This window comes from Bos indicus, chromosome 5 (genome assembly GCF_029378745.1).
Source record: "Bos indicus isolate NIAB-ARS_2022 breed Sahiwal x Tharparkar chromosome 5, NIAB-ARS_B.indTharparkar_mat_pri_1.0, whole genome shotgun sequence".
Taxonomy (NCBI): domain Eukaryota; kingdom Metazoa; phylum Chordata; class Mammalia; order Artiodactyla; family Bovidae; genus Bos; species Bos indicus.
Window position 1 is genome coordinate 44,366,330 of NC_091764.1, and position 19,304 is coordinate 44,385,633.

Here is a 19,304-nt window from a genome sequence, read left to right on the forward strand (position 1 = left end):
CATCCAGCCATCTCATTCTCTGTTGTCCCCTAGTCCTACTGCCCCCAATCCTTCCCAGTATTAGAGTCTTTTCCAATGAGTCAACTCTTCACATGAGGTGGCCAAAGTGCTGGAGTTTCAGTTTTAGCATCATTCCTTCCAAAGAACACCCAGGACTGATCTCCTAGAGAATGGACTGGTTGGATCTCCTTGCAGTCCAAGGGACTCTCAAGAGTCTTCTCCAACACCACAGTTCAAAAACATCAATTCTTCGGTGCTCCCCTTTCTTCACAGTCCAACTCTCACATCCATACATGCCCACTGGAAATACCATAGCCTTGACTAGACGGACCTTTGTTGTCAAAGTAATGTCTCTGCTTTGCAATATGCTATCTAGGTTGGTCATAACTTTCCTTCCAAGGAGTAAGCATCTTTTAATTTCATGGCTGCAGTCACCATCTGCAGTGATTTTGGAGCCCCAGAAAATAAAGTCTGACACTGTTTCCACTCTTTCCCCATCTATTTTCCATGAAGTGATGGGACCAGATGACATGATCTTTGTTTTCTGAATGTTGAGCTTTAAGCCAACTTTTTACTCTCCTCTTTCACTTTCATCAGGAGGGTTTTTAGTTCCTCTTCACCTTCTGCCATAAGGATGGTGTCATCTGCATATCTGAGGTTATTGATATTTCTCCCGGCAATCTTGATTCTAGCTTGTGCCTCATCCAGCCTGGCATTTTGCATGATGTATTCTGCACAGAAATTAAATAAGCAGGCTTACAATATACAGTCTAGATGTGGCTGTACCAATCAACATTGCACAAAGGCTTCCTTTTGTCCACATCCGTGCCAACCTTGTTATTTCTTGTGTTTTTGATAATAGACTTTCTAACCGATATGAAGTGATATTGCATTGTGTTTTTGATTCACGTTTCCTTGACAATTAGTGATATTGAGCATGTTTGTGTATCTGTTGGCCATCTGCATGTCTTCTTTAGAAAAGTATTTATTTAACTCTTCTGCTCAATTTTAATTGAATTTTATGCTCTTTTTTTTTGGTCACCGAGTTGCATGCGTTTATGTATTTTTGATAAAAACAAAAATATATTTTCAACTGATCAGATACATAATTTGCAAATATTTCCTCCTATTCAGTAAGCTGCCTTTCCATTTTGTTGATGGTTTCCTTTGCTCTGCAGAGGTTTTTTAGTTATTGGTTAGTGGACTTTTTTAATGATGTGCAGGAGCTGTTTAGGTATCAAAAAATAAGTCATGTGGGGTATGAACACACTTTTCTTGGTGTTCAGACATACACTTTTCTGGTATGTCTGTCTATAGACTTTGTTAATAATGCTTTTTTAGTACGTGGAAATTTTTATCTTCCTGTTCCCCTCAACTCCCCCCGCCCCATATCAATTAAAAACATATGCAGAGTAAAGACACATTGTTAGATGCTGGGTGGGATACAGCAGATACAGCAGAGGTAGCAGACAGATAAGAAGGAAAAATGCATTACAGTGTCATGAGGTAATCAGGGAGATAAGAGAGCAGGTAGGATTCATACAAAAGGGCAAATGGTGTGTGTGTACATCAAGGAAGGCTTCTTGGCAGTAGGAAAATCTGAACTCAGTTTTAAAGAATAAGAAAGAAATTGCATGAAGTGGACATAGCAGGCCTTGGAAATAGTATAGAAAGATTTGGGAAACAAGGGCTGCCTGAGTGTAAAAGGTAGTTTTAAATCTAGTCAGGAAGACCCGATTTTAATTCATTTGTCCCAGGATTGCAGTCACTACATATATGGATTTTTGTTGTTTGATTTAGTAACTACACTTTATTTTTGACAAATCGGAAGATTCTAAAGGGTCCCATATATTGGAAGAACTGGGTTAAATAGCAATGAGATCCTAGGGGAAAACATTTAAAAACTTCTTTTAGCCTGTATTAGTTTTCTGCTTTTGTAAATTAAATGCTTATACATACATTATATATGTATGTATATATGTGTATTTTTATAAATATATATAAAATGTTTCAAATTTCCAAATGAAGCTTCAATTTACAGTAAATCAATTCAAAAAAGAATTGTTATTTTTGCAAAGTCAATGTAACTTACAATGTAACTGGACTGTAAGGCTTTTTCAAAAGAGATACAACTCTGTATGTTGGTTAAGAGTCTAGACTCTGTATGGGATTAAATTCTTTCTTTGCTGAGTAACTTGAGGCAAGATATCAAATCTCTCTATGCAAAATGGGGCTAACAGTACCTTCCTCCAAGGGTTGTTAGGATATTCAATAAGTTACGAAATGTAAAAGCACTTATAGTACAGGTAATTGCAGCCCTGAAATTAAAAGACGCTTACTCCTTGGAGGGAAAGTTATGACCAACCTAGATAGCATATTCAAAAGCAGAGATATTACTTTGCCAACAAAAGTCCGTCGAGTCAAGGCTATGGTTTTTCCTTTGGTCATGTACGGATGTGAGAGTTGGACTGTGAAGAAAGCTGAGAGCCGAAGAATTGATGCTTTTGAACTGGGGTGTTGGAGAAGACTCTTGAGAGTCCCTTGGACTGAAAGGAAATCTAACCGGTCCATCCTAAAGGAAACCAGTCCTGAATATTCAATGGAAGGACTGATGCTGAAGCTGAAACTCCAATACTTTGGCCACCTGATTGGAAGAACGGACTCATTTGTGAAGACCGCGATGCTGGGAAAGATTGAAGGCAGGAGGAGAAGGAGAGGACAGAGGATGAGATGGTTGGATGGCATCACTGACTCAATGGACATGAGTTTGAGTAGACTCCGGGAGTTGGTGATGGACAGGGAGGCCTGGCGTTCTGCAGTCCATGCGTTCTCAAAGAGTTGGACAACACTGAACGACTGAACTGAACTGAATCCTTTCCAGGGCTAAGTGAGGCAGGATAGGGAGTCTCTTTGCAGGCTGGCCATTACTCTCAGTGTGGAAGTAATTTTTTTAAAGAGAGAGAACGGTGCACATGGATATATCCCTTCAGTCTATGAAATACTCTGCAAAGCTCCAAGACTTACAGTTAATATTTGAAAAAACATGGGGTGCCTATTAAAGTAGCAGATTCTCAGGGCTTAATATCAACTTTGGTGGGGGGTATAGAAAACTCTTCTTTTTAAAAGTCAGTACCTCCAGTAGTTCTGCAGGTGGTCCATAAAGAAATAGAGTAATTACCTCTGTTTTGTCTTAAAATACGATCTAACAGATCTTGAACACCACCCTTTCCCAACTATGAGCTTCATAACAACTTATCCCCCAAGAACTACAGTGCCTCTGCTTGGCTCGCCTTGCTTGCAAAACAACAGAAATTTGAAAAGCAAGCCAGGGGTGGAGGGTGGCACGAAGATGACCCAGGCATGATACAAGGGACAGGAACACCATTCCCGGCCTCAACACCCTGAATCCTAGCTCCCTGTCTTCCTTGAAGCACTTACCCTTCCCAAACACACAAACGCCCGCAGAAAATTTATCTGGAACAAAGGCAATGAGGCTTGGGCTTTTCTGAAGGATGCCAGTCAAGTTCCTGGATTTCTAAGCCTGCCGTGTAAATTCTCAGACAAGCATCTTTCATTGTTGCTGTTGTTATGGTCACTAAGTCATGTCTGCCTCTTTCATGACCCCATGAACTGTAGCCCACCAGGCTCCTCTGTCTGTGGGATTTCCCACTCAAGAACACTGGAGCGGGCTGCCATTTCCTTCTCCAGGCAATCTTCCTGACCCAGGGATCGAACCTGCATCTCCTGCATTGGCAGGCTAATTCCTTACCACTGAGCCAAAAGAGAAGCCTCCATTTTTTATTAAGCCTCCATCATCTAATGACATGCTCTGTTTTACCTATAAGTCATGGACTTGGAACATTTTCCTTGAGAGATCACACATGCAAGAAAAAGATTTGAATTTAAGCTATCATCTCCCTGCCCATAATTCAAGGATTCTAACTTGTGGCAAGACACCTCAGGGTGCTGCTCCAGAATGACTAGAACTTAAATTTTCTCACTTGAAAATCAGAACGTTCTCTCAAGCAGAACTTGAAAGAAAAGGAACTGCACAGGGTTTAATTAATCTCCTGTGTCCACACAGGGTGGCTAAAGCGAGGGGAGGGTGCACACACCAGGCAACATGCAGACCTGTGGCTGCCAGAGACAGAGGAGCAGTCACGGTAAGCCTCGTTGCTTAGAAAGATCAAAACCAACTCTCCTGGATAAGGAACTCTCTGCCAGACACAAAGCCAAAACCCAACTTCTTATGAAGTTTACAGAATCCTGATGTTTTCTGTGTGCAAACTTTAAAAAATGGAATTCTCATGTTTCTCAGAAAGTAAAAGAGAAGATTTCAGAGTTCAACAGCCACCAAGTGAGTAACAAGTAACTTTGGAAACTATCACTAAGATCAGAGGGTTTGTCTTCTGCTCGGTCAAACTCACCTTGTAGAATTAAAGAGAAAGGTCTGCCAAAAAACAAACCAAAATGACACCCAAACCTGAAAAACCCCCAAAAACTCACAATCCAATAAAAACCAAAAAAAAAACACCCCCCTCTGCAGATAGAATTAATACATTTGCCCTAACAGTTATTTATCCTGCCCATCCCTTTCCAGCACCATCTCCACCACCTCCTGTCCCTGTTTCTCTCCCCATCCTTATACAAAGCTATTTTCTTAACAAAGCACCTCATTAAGCAAGTAGTGATTCACACCAGGCAAATGTATACTTTCAAGAATTTGCATACTTAGTTTCCTGTGTTTCTTTGGAGAGGCTCATTCTTGATGAGGAAGTAAAACTCCAGCCTTTGCAAGTATTTGGTGGCTCCTGGGAACTGTAACTTCTCCCTGAAGCTATTTTTCTGGTGGAGCCAGGGAATTACCCTAGTAACAATGAGCACAATGAGCACAAGGTTTGATTATCTGCCCTGTCAGCTTCTTGCATGCAAGAGAACCTATAAACGAAAACACAGGTAGGCCTCTTCTTCTATGTACCTTAGTATAACCCCTTAAATGGAATGCTAAGTGAACAGCAACAACAAAAGGATGATACAGCACTCTGTCATCAAGCCTGTCCTTCCATTTCCCACAGATCCCTGCTCTACTAACTGGCCTGCTTTCAGATCAATTCCTGTTAGAGGCGCTCTGATGGGCCTTTAATAGGTATTTTACTGAAGTGTTGGGTAGAGTTTACAGGAAAAGCAGGTGGGCAGGCAGAGGGGCCTTTTACTGGCTCCCAGAGGGGCTATGGGCAAACTGCTGGACTTCAGTGAATTTCTGTTTCTTCATCAGTAAAATGCCAATGTTGACAATACCTTTTTCAAGGGGAGTTAAGTGAGTTAATACATGTTAAGCTTTTTAGAATAATGCCTGGGACATGGCAAGCACTGTCTGAATTTGCTGTTACAGTACAGAAGGTCCCCACCTTCATGATGGCTTACGGCTTTTCAACTTTATAACGGTGTGAAAGTGGTATGCATTCAGTAGAAAATATAAAATGTGATCTTTTCCCAGGCTAGTGATATTTTTTGTTTATAAGGGTAAACAACCAATATACTTACAACCATTCTGTACCCAGACAACCATTCTGTCTTTCACTTTCAGAAGTGTATTCAATATATTACATGAGATATTCAACACTTTATTTTAAAATAGGCTTTGTGTCAGATGATTTTGCTTGACTGTAGGCTAATATATCTGTCCCGGAAAAGTTTAAGGTATGCTGGGCAGCACTATGATGTTTGGTAGGTTAGGTGTATAGTATACATTTTTTGACTTACTGTATGTCTAACTTACGATACGATTATTAGAATGTAACTTCACCATAAATCAAGGAAGACCTGTAAATAGATTCCCCCTTTTTTCAATAACCCAGAACCCCTGATTAAGATCACCTGATAGAGTCCCAGAACACTGAAAATTTTGAGAACTAATTTTGCATCATAAGAATATTCATTTATTTATTTATTTATTTTTTTTCCAGGGCGGCCGTGTCGCTCGCGGTTAAAAGGGCCGCCGCCGCGGGGGCAGACGACCCCAGTTATGCGCGAGCACGTGCTCTGGCGCTGCAGCCTGACCCCCGGCGCCACGCGCAGGCGCGGCGGGGGCAAGAATATTCATTTAAACAATTATCAACTGGTAGCAAACTGCTAGGGCAGGAAGCTAACACCTTTTAAGGGATTTAAAATTCCAAAGCATTTCCACTACACCTGAGATGAACTTACAAAAGAATAGTTTTATAAGAGTAGTTATATTCTGTTTGTGTTATCCCTGAATTCAGATGTTGACATCCTAAATCCCCAAAGATGGTATATTAGGAGGTGGGGCCTTTGATGAGGTTCTCAGGTGATGAGATTATGAATGGGATTAGTGTGCTCATGAGACAGACCCCACAGAGACCCTTCCGCCTTGTGAAGAGCAGCAAGAAAGCCCTGGTGATGAACCAGGAAGAGGACTTGCAGAAGAATCCAATGTGCTGGTGCCTTGATCTTGCACTTCCCAGCCCCCAGAGCTGTGAGAAATAAACTTCTATGGTTTACAAGGAAGATTTGGGAGAATGGCATTGAAACATGTATAATATCATGTATGGAACGAGTCGCCAGTCCAGGTTCAATGCACGATACTGGATGCTTGGGGCTGGTGCACTGGGACGACCCAGAGGGATGGTATGGGGAGGGAGGAGGGTTCAGGATGGGGAACACATGTATACCTGTGGCGGATTCATTTCGATATTTGGCAAAACTAATACAATATTGTAAAGTTTAAAAATAAAATAAAATTTAAAAAAAACAAAAAAAATAAAAATAAAGTAAAAGTAGAAGAGTTATTTCTTATAACTATTATAAAAGAATAGCTGGATCTAAACGGTGTTTCTTGCAAGATGGAACAAGTTAAGTATACCCATTCTTAATATTGGCTGAATATTGGCTGAAGCATTTTACCAATATTTGTGGAAAAAAATTTTACTTGTCTTTAATAGATAATCTTATGGAGGCTGTGGAAAAAATCTGAAGAAACGGAGCTTACAGAAATATCAAATAGCAATTTGTTTTTTAAAAAAAATCTGTCTCTCATTTTTTTTTTTTTTCCCCAGTTCCATGTTTGCTTTAGCCAACATTTATCTTTTTGGATGCTTACAGTTCGAAGACATGGTAAGGTCAATATTTCCAAGGGACTAAGAAAGAATTTCGAAAAGGAACTCAGAGGCATGTTTGCCTATTACCAGAAATATAGGATTATTACCATAATGTTTTTCTTTATTTAATAGTTGGATAAGATAGTTCAGTAATTATTTTTTCTGTAGTACCTGCCCCAAATACGGGAAGGTCTGGACCTGATGGGGTCAGCTTACAGAGGAGGGGACAGTCTATCAAGCCTTTCTATGCATTTTCTTGACCTTCGTCAAAACTATTTCCTCACTATCAATATTTCCATAAGTTTCACACCAACTTGAGTGCCATCTGCAGTTCTTGACATTTGGTTCTCCGATTTTCCCCTCCTAAACATGTTAAGGAAGTGTTTTGTATATATACAGCCAGGGTATTCTGTATATACTTCTTTTTTGTTTTCGTCTTCATTTCTCTTTTTTTCTTTAATCTGATCTTCCTATAGGTACCAAGAGGACATTTGTTTAAGGTTAAGTGAAGTCGCTCAGTCGGGTCCAACTCTTTGCGACCCCATGGACTGTAGCCCGCCAGGTTCCTCCATTCATGGAATTTTCCAGGCAGGAATACTGGAGTCGGTTGCCATTTCCTTCTCCAGGGGATTTTCCAGACCGGGGATCGAACCCGGGTCTTCAGCAATACAGGCAGACGCTTTATCGTCTGAGCCACCAGGGAATAGAGCTCTCTTAAAAATCCTTTTATCAGGCTCCCGTAGAGATTCAGTGGTAAAGAATCCACCTTCCAATGCAGAAGACATGGGTTTGATCCCTGATCCAGGAAGATCCCATATGCTCCAGAGCAACAAAGCCTGTGCACCACGACGACTGAGCCTATGTTCTGGAGCCTAGGACCTGCAATACTGAGCCCATGAATCCCAACTACTGAAGCCCATGTCCCTAGAGCCTGTGGTCCAAAACAGGAGAAGCTACCACAATGAGAACGAGAAGCCCACACACTGGAGAGTAGCACTTTCTCTGCACGACTAGAGAAAAGCTCGCGCAGCCATTAAGACCCAGGACAGCCAGAAATAAAATAAATTAAAAAAAAAAAAAAATCCTTTTAGAGACCCCCTGGTGGTAAAGTAGTTAAGAACCCTGCCAATGCAGGGGACATGGGTTTGATCTCTGATCTGGGAAGATTCCACATGCCGTGGGGCAACTAAGCCCATGCGCCACAACTACTAAGCCCATGCTCTGCAACTATGGAACCCGGGAACCTGGATGGAGCCCATGCGCATAACAAGAGAAGCCCCTGCAACGAGTTCACCCACTACAACTAGAGATAGCCCCCGCTAGCAGCACCTAGAGAAAGCCTGCGTACAGCAAGGAAGACCCAGAGCAGCCATACATAAATAAGTGAATAAACAAATAAAATGTAAAAAGTCTTTTAGGTGTACAAGTCCAAATCTTCAATGTATCTATTTCAGTTCTGACTCCCGCCATTGAGTATTTTTACAGCTTAAAACCAATATTAGGGTTTACCCATGGACACCAGTGGTGTTCTCTAAGAAGTGTAGCCTTCTCAAGATGCAGAGCCTCTGCAGAGAAAGCCTAAGAAAGCAAAGACCTTCCTTGTCTCAGGTGACAAACCTCTATCTCCCACAAAGTGAGATGTCTTAAATCACTGACCTCCTAACCTGGGTTACCAGAAAAGTGATAATGCTGTGTGAATTTTCCCCTCAAAACCAGGCAATGAAGGTAGAGACCAAAAAGGCCCCTTATGAATTTGGACACTTTATTAAGACACACTTCCCTGAGAGCCAGCATGTTTGGACAGAGAATGCTGCCTGTCACTTCATGTCTTAGGCTTCTAGCTGGCTGCGGATGCAAGTGTGACAGAAACTGTACCCTGTAAGGGCAGAAACCGGAGGGCACATTCTCACTGGTTATAAAGCCAAGCTCTCAATACATAAAACAAAACAAATGGAGAGTCTCATCTTATAGTTTTTCATCCTTATGATAAAGGAAAACATAACTCTATCTGAGAGGCCAAGAATCAGTCACCATAGGTGTTGATTACCAAAATCAAATTCACAAGAGTCATGATTCAATATCCATTTTCACAAATGTTTTTCTCCTGCCGCTGTGAATTTGGAAAGGGACAAACAGAAATCTTTATCCTTCTCTCTTGACTATGCTCTATAGACAGAGATTTGCGAGACTGACATGGTAAGACCTCTTATCTTCTGCTGGTCTGTTGTCGGTTATCCCATATCTCAACTGCAGTCTCCAGGGAGAGTGGAGTGTCCCAGCCTTTTGCTGTCCCATCCTCATCACTAGAAACTGTACAGGAGGAAACATGTGTTTCCTTTTACCCTTTTCAGCTTTTCGCTGTGGCTCTGTAACCAAAGACAGATTAACAAGAGAAAAGGAAACAAGTATATTAACATATACATCTCATGTATACTTGTAAGAAATGCAGGGATGACTAACTCAAGGAGGAAGCAAGAATTTGGACTTCCAGATTATCTTAACCAAAGAACAATGTATTTTTAAGTGAGCAACAAGACAGAGGAACAGAGTACTAGGCTTCCAAGAGTGGCAAATTGTGGGACAGTAAATACATTAGAGAATAATGGAAGATAATAGCTAGTCAGCAAAGGCTCTTTTGCAGAGTCCTCAGGTGCTGTCTTGGGGCTGATAAGTGTCTAGTGTTTCAAATGATAAATTTCTGCACACATTTATGTTTTACTTTCAGGAAAATAGAGGGAGGAAGAGGACTTTTCTTGAATCTGCTTCTTCTCAACTGCCTTCAGCTCAAAACAATCCTTGTGCCAAAGGGGAAGATTTTGGGGTGGCATAATTCTGCTATTCTTTTGTAGGTTTTACTATACTGTTTTCTTGCTTTTCAATGACTCTTTATGTTCTAACATGAGAAAGTGAAGTAAGACATTGTCAGAAAGGACTTAGCAATGTTCACATGAGACTTACTTATAACAGTAAAATATTGATTTACAAAGTAACTACTGAGAAACAACCAAAAGAGTCAGCATAGGAATCTGTGATCAACGTGGTGCTTTGCTATCCACCTATCAGAACAACAGGCAGTGTGTCACATTCTTTGTGGAAAGTGTACATAAAATACTTTTAAGTGAAAAAGATGAAGACATCGTAATGAAAGCACATAAAAAAACTTAGTGCAAATGAATATTAATCAAAGATGGGAGCATGTTTTCCATTGTGTAATATGTTCATTCAGGATTTTTTCCTTTCTAGTTGCTCACATTCATAATCAAATAGGAGGAAGTTCCTCTTTGGGCGATAGAGCTAATGCCAGTTCTTTCTGAGCAATGTCTTCAAGCAATATCATTTCATGATTTTCTTGCAATTAACTCTTGGGACATCAAAACTTTTAGCGTAAGTGAAGCAATAAACATTCCCTGCTTTCCACGTGTCTCCAAGGGTGGAGCTCCCAAACTGGTCAGAAAAGACGGAAGGGAAAAGATGTTAAATAGCAAGTCCAGCTCACCTGGTCAACTTGGACATTTGGCTTCCGTCAACATGAAGGCTCTCCTTATTCTGGGGCTTCTGCTCCTTTCTGTTGCTGTCCAGGGCAAGACATTTAAGAGGTGTGAGCTTGCCAGAACTCTGAAGAATCTTGGATTGGCTGGCTACAAGGGAGTCAGCCTGGCAGACTGTAAGTTAACTATTCTTCATCCTTCCAAATAGTCAGCCAGCTGTGGAACAGATACTAACTGAGGAAGAAGAATAAGAAAGGGACTTTGAGTGAATGGCTTTTTTTTCTTTCCTTGAAGGGTTTGTACATTTACAATTGATGTGATCAAACACATCAGCTCAGAATCAGATGTACCTAGGGAAGGATTGAAGCATGGGAGGGTCAAATTCTATACCATTCTAAGCATGCCAGGTCTTGCTGTACTCCTCTAGTGCCACTAAACTTGCCAGCTGGCACTTGTAGGGTGACTACAAGATATATTTCAGCCCTCAGCCATTTCCAGCTTGCAATTTGGGTTCTGCAAGCAAGAGTAAGACAGTATTTTTGTCATTTTTAATCCCCCTACCATGATGCTGGGTTTTTAACAGCCAAGTTTTTTAAAAAATTACATTGAACTCTTAGAACAGGGACTGTAGGAACCTGTTTCTCCTCAATCAATATCTACATAAGGAACCCTGAAATGTAGCATGAAATAACATTCTATTATTCTGACTCTAGTTCATTAATTATTTTTCATTTTCTTCCACAGAATTCAATATGTGCCCTAAGGAAAAGTTCCTTTGTAATTCAGTCCATACCTGTCTCTGTCAACATTGTATTTTTCAGAGTGAATTCAGACATTTTTGCTCCATAACTATTTTTTCATACATGAGCAAATGGCTAGATGGATGGATGGATGACATAGTCTTTCCTATCCTATGATTCTTATTGTTTGGATTCTAATTTGATATCCAAATTCACCTTTAGGTATCATAAGAAATTTTCTTTCTCCTAGTAAATCCTTATTTTTCCTAGTACAAATATTTTTACATTAGCATATGCATCTGCTGCTCGTGACCAAACCCATTTAAGCACTCTGTTGATTTTTCTATTCTAGGCTCAATCTTACCTGGGGGATGGGAGCAATGGAAGACACAGCTATTTCAATATTTTTTACAACGTGTTATCTTGTTTCATTAGTATTAGCAAATGATTTGCTAACAAAAGAATTCTCCTAAGGGCCCCTAACATCAAATGTTAAAGTATTTACAAGTAAAATACATCTTTATGCTTCTAAAATAAGTCATTAGTAAAATAGAATTGTGCTATGAAATATAAGTCATATGATGTTGTTGTTTAATACTAAAAATACATTTTTTTTTCAGGGATGTGTTTGGCTGAAGGAGAAAGCAGTTATAACACACAAGCTAAAAACTATAATCCTGGAAGCAAAAGCACTGATTATGGGATATTTCAGATCAACAGCAAATGGTGGTGTAATGATGGCAAAACCCCAAAAGCAGTTAATGGCTGTGGTGTATCCTGCAGTGGTAAGACAAGATACTGTTGAGTGATGGCACAGGTCCCATTTGGTGGTACCTATAAGAGAGATTTAATACAAATGAAAAGGTCTTGAAGAGTTCATGAGGGACCCAGAAAAGCTCCTTCTTAACTTCCAGAAACTGCTTTATCACCTACCTCATAATTCCTTAAGTAAGAAATCAAAAAGCTGGTATCATAGAAGGTTGCTGTTTACTAACATACAAGAGTTGGAATGATCTATCACTGTATTGTAACTGGACATGTTGATGCTTTGTAAAGAACAATGCCATTCCTACTAATTTACCTGGTTGGGAGAGGTTTAGGGATAATTTGGTTGTGTGGTCTTTTTTTAAATTTTGTCATATTTACTTCTTTTATGTATATATTATACAGTAGGGGTTTTTGGCTGAGTGATTTTAAAGTAAATTAGAAACATTTCACATTTCATTCCTAAATTCTTTAGTTTGCATATCTCAAACATGCACTTCCTATTTAATCACTGTCATTCTACCAAGTTAATATATGCATTTATTTTTAATTGGGGTGAAACACCTATTCTATTGAGTTCCTTTTAAAACTGAGATAACATATGCAATATTTAGGGCTTCCCAGGTGGGGCTAGTAGTAAAGGACCCTCCTGATAATCAGGAGATGTGAGATACAGGTTCAATCCCCGGGTTGGGAAGATCCTCTGAAGGAGGGTATGGCAACCGACTTCAATATTCTTGCCTAGGAAATCAACATGAACAGAGAAGCCTGGGGGGCTACAGTCCATGGGGTCGCAGAGAGTCACACATGCACGTGTGCCACGCAATATTTATTGCATAAAATATTGGAGAAGTATTGCCAAATGATATTGTTTAATTTTTAATATTAAAATTCCTAATAAAGAAGATTCATTTCTGGACATATCTTTTATATACAGTTAGTTTAGTTTAAAAAATTATTTGTATTATACAATAATCTGTGGTCATTGAATAAAAGTTCTACTACCCAGAGACTTATGACCACGGTAACTTGTGGTCTCCACATCATCTTTCAGAATACACATCACTCACGTACATGAATGTAAAGCTATATAATCCACATTTGTACCCACATACAAACATGTAAGCAATATGCTTCAACAAAAATGAAATTGTACTATATTTACTACTTTACAATTTGCTCGTTATTGCACAATATCATTTTTCTCAACAAATATCAATCTTATTACTTTTTCTGGATGAATAGAATTTCACTAAATATTCTAACATTTATTAATCCAACTCTTGTATTGATATGTACATCTTGGATACATCACTTATTACTTTTCTTGTTTTGGAATGAATTTTCACTAGTAGAACTGCTGAGCAAAAAACTGCTAGACTGATTTCTGCTTGTTTGTTTTTGTTTTGTTTTCAAAGTGTCCAGTGAAAAGAGAACCTTCTATCATGTTAGTTAATAGTTTCAGAGCTTCCAAATGACGTTGGAAAACGAAAAACAGAATGTTTTATTTCATGCCAAAGGGGATAGAATGGAGAGAGAGGGTTTTCTCCCAATATTCACAGATACAGGGACTCTTAAAAAAATAATTGTATTTGTTCTTTCCTCAGCCTAAGAGAATAAAGCTGGCTGAACCTAAAATTTACATGAATTTCTGTGAACATTGTCCTCATTTCCCACCACCTCTTTTTCAGCTTTGCTGAAAGATGACATCACTCAAGCTGTAGCATGTGCAAAGAAGATTGTCAGTCAGCAAGGCATTACAGCATGGTATGTTATTTTTTTGTTTTTTGCTTTCCATCCAATGTTGTTAAGATATAATTGACCCACAGTACTTCATAAATTTAAGGTGTACAGCATAATGACGTAATACATCATGAAATGATTATCACAGTAAGTTTAGTGAACATGCATGATCTCAATGGATACAACATTAAAGAAACACAATGCAATACTGTTAAGCAATTATCCTTCATTAAAAAATAAGTTAAAAAATTAAAGAAACAGAAGAAAAAAATTTGTGATGAAAAATCTTGTGATTTACTGTCTAATCTATTTTCATATGTGAGCACAGCAGTGTTAATTCTATTCATCATGTTGTACATCGCATCTCCAGTGTTTACTTATCTTATAATTGGAGGTTTGTAGTACTTTCCGATGCTTTCATCCAATTCCCCACCCCTCACCCCACCCACTGCTGCTGCTACTGCTAAGTCGCTTCAGTCGTGTCCGACTCTTCACGACTCCATAGACGGCAACCCACCAGGCTCCCCTGTCCCTGGGATTCTCCAGGCAAGAACACAGGAGTGGGTTGCCATTTCCTTCTCCAATGCATGAAAGTGAAAAGTGAAAGGGAAGTCACTCAGTCGTATCCAACTCTTAGCGACTCCATGGACTACAGCCCACCAGGCTCCTCCATTCATGGGATTTTCCAGGCAAAAGTACTGGAGTGGGGTGCCTGCACCCCACCCACAATACCCACAATTGGTAACCACAAATCTGATTTCTTTTTCTGAGTTTGTTTGTGTTTCAAGTATAATGGACCTTCAACACTATGTAAGTTCCCTTCACAGAGCAAGGTATGGGTTAAGCATTAAAGGAGAGATCTTCCCTAGTGGTTAAGAGTCTATGCTTTCAGTGCAGGAGGGAGTCTGGTACCTGGTTGGGAATCTGAGATACCATAGGCCATGTGGTGTGTGTGGCTAAAAAAAGGTGTGTGTGAGAGGGTAGGGAGTGGTTTCATCTTACTGTTATGAGAAAAGTGTTGGGAAGATTCTCTAAGACCAAGGGAATTGAAAATGGAAAATCTAAATATTAAGATTTACGCTAAACAGTGTATTACATAGAAACAATCTACTTTAACCTCAATTTATTCTAAGGAGTTCTAGAATTTTTAAGTTTTTCCACACTCTACCAATTCCTCACCATATCTTAAAATTATTTTTGAAAGTAAGTAAATATGGAATACGCTTTGCAGTTGTGTTGTGGACTACACAAGACTCAACATTTGTGTTCAGCATTCTGTGCTCTAGTGAAGCCTTGGGGAGATGTGAAGGCCTTGGTATACATGTCTCCAGTTGATAAATAAGCAATACTTGGATCTGTCTGTAGCTTGTATTTCATGGACTGATTAACTATTTTGTTCTCACAAAGGATTTGAAGTATGTATAACACAATGAAGATATGTTTTAATCTTATTATCATTTCTTTTACCTTTTTCTACAGGGTGGCATGGACAAACAAGTGTCAAAACCGAGACCTCACGAGTTATGTTAAGGGTTGCAGAGTGTAACTGTGGAGTTTTCGTCTTCAGCTCATTTTGTCTCTTTTTCATATTAAGGAAATAATCGTTGAGTAAAAGGTTATACTCTCACTCTTTCAAACAAATAATGTTTTTATCAAAGCAGGAGCATATGGTCTTTCTTCTAAGAGGCTGACGTTTACCTCACGTGTTTATTGTTTGATATTGGGCCTACAACATTTTTCAGCTTGCTAACAGAACTAATGTTGGTGAATAATTGTCTAAAATCTTCATTATCAAATGTATCTCTGGTACATTTAGTTTCTCAAAGAGATAACCCAGACTTAATCTTGAATGATATAAGTACTCCCCAATATTCAACAAAATAGAAGAAAACAATGCTATGCTAAGTCACTTCAGTCGTGTCCGACTCTGTGCCACCCTAGAGACAGCAGCCCACCAGGCTCCCCGGTCCCTGGGATTCTCCAGGCAAGAACAATGGAGTGGGTTGCAATTTCCTTCTCCAACACATGACAGTGAAAAGGGAAAGTGAAGTCACTCAGTCGTGTCCGACCCTTAGCATGGACCGCAGCCTACCAGGCTCCTCCATCCATCGGATTTTCCAGGCAAGAGTACTGGAGTGGGGTGCCATTGCCTTCTCCAACAAAAGAATATCTCTAAGCAAATTGATCTTAGGCAAAGCCCCACCTGAGTAGGCATGTGAACTTTCATCTGTTCAGTCAAAAAGAGCAGAACGTCAAATGGTAAAAATGGAAACAGCCCCATCAAGAATTTGTTTTCATAAGTATGACCTTTGGTTTAAATGTTTTAGTAGAAATGTTGCATTCACACAGCTTTAAAAATAAACTCACAGTTTATACATCAACCTATTTTAGCCTTTGTAAAGAACTCATTTAGGCATCCTGCTGATCCTGAAGGAATATAAAGAAGGATTAGATGAGCTGTTGATTTTCCTTAGTTTTATTAGCTTAAGTTCATGAATTATGACTAAATTCAGAGGGAGATGAGTTTGCAAGCATTGAATTAATTGCTATTCAATAGATGTGAAACTATGCATGTTGTAAAAGAAAAACATTTTCATTAAAAGCTTTGCAATTCATACTATGTCTTCCTTTGTTTAGAGCCATTTAATGTCTCTGAAGAAATACGTATGTATTGGGAAATAATGATCTGACACTTAGTATTTCCTACATTCTCACCTGCATTGAAACGGGTGGATATTGCTAGAGAAATCCATAAGCCTGCTGATATCTCACTTAATGTTTTAAATGTTTAATCTCTTTTGGCTGTGCCATACAGCTTCAGGGACCTTAGTTCCCCAAGAGGGCTTGACTTCTTACTCTAAGAGTGAAAGCACGGAATCCTAACCATGGAACCACCAAGGACTTCCCCTCACTTAAAATTCATCAATACAAATCTCAAATGGGCCCTCAAGTCTACCTGGTCATCATAGTCACTTCTCTGAAATCCTTCTGTGTTGGTGTCCTCACTCTCCACAATGACTGTCACTATTTACTTCCCTCTTTTCAAAGTCCCAGCACACACACCAACCCCTGGCCTTCCATACTCTGCTCTGAGCAGATGACCTTACAGTCCGCCTTACAGTCTTAAGTCCTCTGTCAGATGATATTACACTGACAGAACAGAAGCAACCTCATACAAAATCCTCCCTTCCTGGCCAGCATAGCAGAGCTAACATCTTTCCCTGGGCCCGCCCTCCCTTCTTTCCCCTTTATCACTGGGATGAAGGGCTTCTGCTCCTCAAATGGCAGTCTCCAAATGCAGTCTTCATCACAGCCCTCTCACTACTCCAGTTTAGGCTGAGGGTTTCCTGCATCCCGAGTTTCTCCCTCTGCTGGATCATCCCCAGCACTGCACGAGCTGCCCTGGGAACGTTTCATTTTACAAAGAACTCTCCGTAGGCTCTACACAACCCTCTAACTGCTGCGGCCAGTGCAGCAGGTAGGGATCAAAAGTGATCGACACACAGTTTGGGAAAAAATAAACTAGAGTCAAAAGTAAAGTTTTAAAGATGGGACCAGAGAACTCAAGAACTCTTAGATCAAGAGCCCTGTTCTTCGGAGCCACATCACTTTTATTTAGTGTCTTGGCAACAGAAAGCATCTGTTGTGCGACGATGAAGTCAGCCTCCTGTGTCCCCAGTCATGTCTCCCATTTTATTGACTACTTTAAACTATCTTTGTTATTTTCTTTACAAAGGGTTTCGTCTAGCTGGAGGGCATAGACCTGCATATGGAAAACATCTTGGGAAAACATCTTGGTGTGTGCACAAGCAGCGATCTGAACCTGCGCTGACCTGGTGTTCCAAGATCCACACTATATTTTTCCTCAGCTTACCAGGGCATGATGACCCCAAGTAATCAACCTGATGTACTTTTGTTTGGGTTATGCTGTATTGCTATATTTTTCCTTTATTCTTTTCCCATGGTGATTTTCTCATGGCTTAGCCAGAGCAACAGGTGGCTGACTATTAACCCCTGCAATCACCTACAACATTTTCGACTCCCTTTTATAACAACACTTCTGGGATGAGATATCTATATTCACTCACTCCACATCCTCACCTCCCTTTCTATTTTCATCTTTTCTTAATTTGTCTGCTGTCCTCACTCAGCTGAAAACGGCTCCAACAGGACTCCTCCCAGGATGCCTTGGGGCCAGTTCTAGTGATCACCTGATTTCTGTTCATGCTATTTGATCTCTCAGCAGCATTTGACAGACTGAACCACTTGCTACTTCTGAAAACTTTTTCTTCCTCAGCTTCTCCTGCTTTATATTCTGCCTCATTGATGGTTTCTTCTCAGCCCTTCTTGGCTGGCTGTTTCTCTGCTGATTGATTTTTAAAAGTTGGAGTGTCCCAGGGCTGAGCCTATAACCATATGATAGAAATGTTTTATCTATTCATATATTTGTCTCTTTCAAAATAGAGTGTTTTCTACTTTTTGAAGTGCTTCCCTGATAGCTCAGTTGGTAAAGAATCCACCTTCAAGGCAGGAGACCCCAGTTGGATTCCTGGGTTGGGAAGATCTGCTGGAGAAGGGATAGGCTACCCACTTCTGTATTCTTAGCCTTCCCTTGTGGCTCAGCTGGTAAAGAATCTGCCTGCAATGTGGGAGACCTAGGTTTGATTCCTGGGTTGGGAAGATAGCCTGGAGAAAGGAAAAGCTATCCATTCCAGTATTTTAGCCTGGAGAAATCCATGAACTGTATAGTCCATGGGGTCACAAAGAGTTGGAAATGACTTAGCAATTGTCACTTTTCTTTTTGAAGACTGAAACAATCTCAGTTTCCCAATAAATTTTCAAGTACAGTACAGCCTTCTATGTTTTCTGAACAGTTTGAGAATATTCTGCCAACATAGTGCCCAGTGGCTCTGAATTCTTCAGTGTGTAACTCCTCAAAACATCATTGAAACCAGGATGTGATTACTGACAAATTAGGACCACCTAATCATTTGATCCTATGCAATTTCATCAGTTAGTTCAGTTCAGTGGCTCAGTCATGTCCGACTCCTTGTGACCCCATGAATCGCAGCACGCCAGGGCTCCCTGTCCATCACCAAATCCTGAAGTTCACTGAAACTCACGTCCATCGAGTCAGTGATGCCATCCAGCCATCTTATCCTCTGTTGTCCCCTTCTCCTCCTGCCCCTAATCCCTCCCAGCATCAGAGTCTTTTCCGATGTGTCAACTCTTCGCATGATGTGGCCAAAGTACTGGAGTTTCAGCTTTAGCATCATTCCTTCCAAAGAAATCCCAGGGCTGATCTCCTTCAGAATGGACTGGTTAGATCTCCTTCCAGTCCAAGGACTCTCAAGAGTCTTCTCCAACACCACAGTTCAAAAGCAGCACTCAGCCTTCTTCATAGTCCAACTCTTACATCCATACATGACCATAGGAAAAACCATAGCCTT

General features: G+C 40.1%; 1 protein-coding gene, 1 long non-coding RNA gene and 1 other non-coding gene across 4 annotated transcripts in view; 1 reads left to right on the forward strand and 2 right to left on the reverse strand.

The window, feature by feature from the left end:
* The window catches only part of LOC139183122 (uncharacterized), a 57,424-nt gene extending 46,677 nt beyond the window's left edge, over window positions 1-10,747 (reverse strand). For both annotated transcript variants that reach the window (XR_011566607.1, XR_011566606.1), the window contains exon 1: window positions 10,615-10,747. This is a non-coding gene — a long non-coding RNA (uncharacterized lncRNA). The remainder of the gene's footprint in view (window positions 1-10,614) is intronic.
* Window positions 5,972-6,103, reverse strand: LOC139183367 (small nucleolar RNA SNORA76). The gene has a single exon (XR_011566962.1). It is a non-coding gene; the product is annotated as a small nucleolar RNA SNORA76 (small nucleolar RNA).
* LOC109558398 (lysozyme C, tracheal isozyme-like) lies at window positions 10,582-16,469 on the forward strand. Its single transcript, XM_070789315.1, has 4 exons — window positions 10,582-10,782; window positions 11,967-12,131; window positions 13,803-13,878; window positions 15,334-16,469. The coding sequence occupies exons 1-4, from the start codon at window positions 10,590-10,592 to the stop codon at window positions 15,398-15,400; spliced, it is 501 nt and encodes a 166-aa protein (XP_070645416.1). The 5' UTR covers window positions 10,582-10,589; the 3' UTR covers window positions 15,401-16,469.
* Window positions 16,470-19,304: the final 2,835 nt, after the last annotated feature.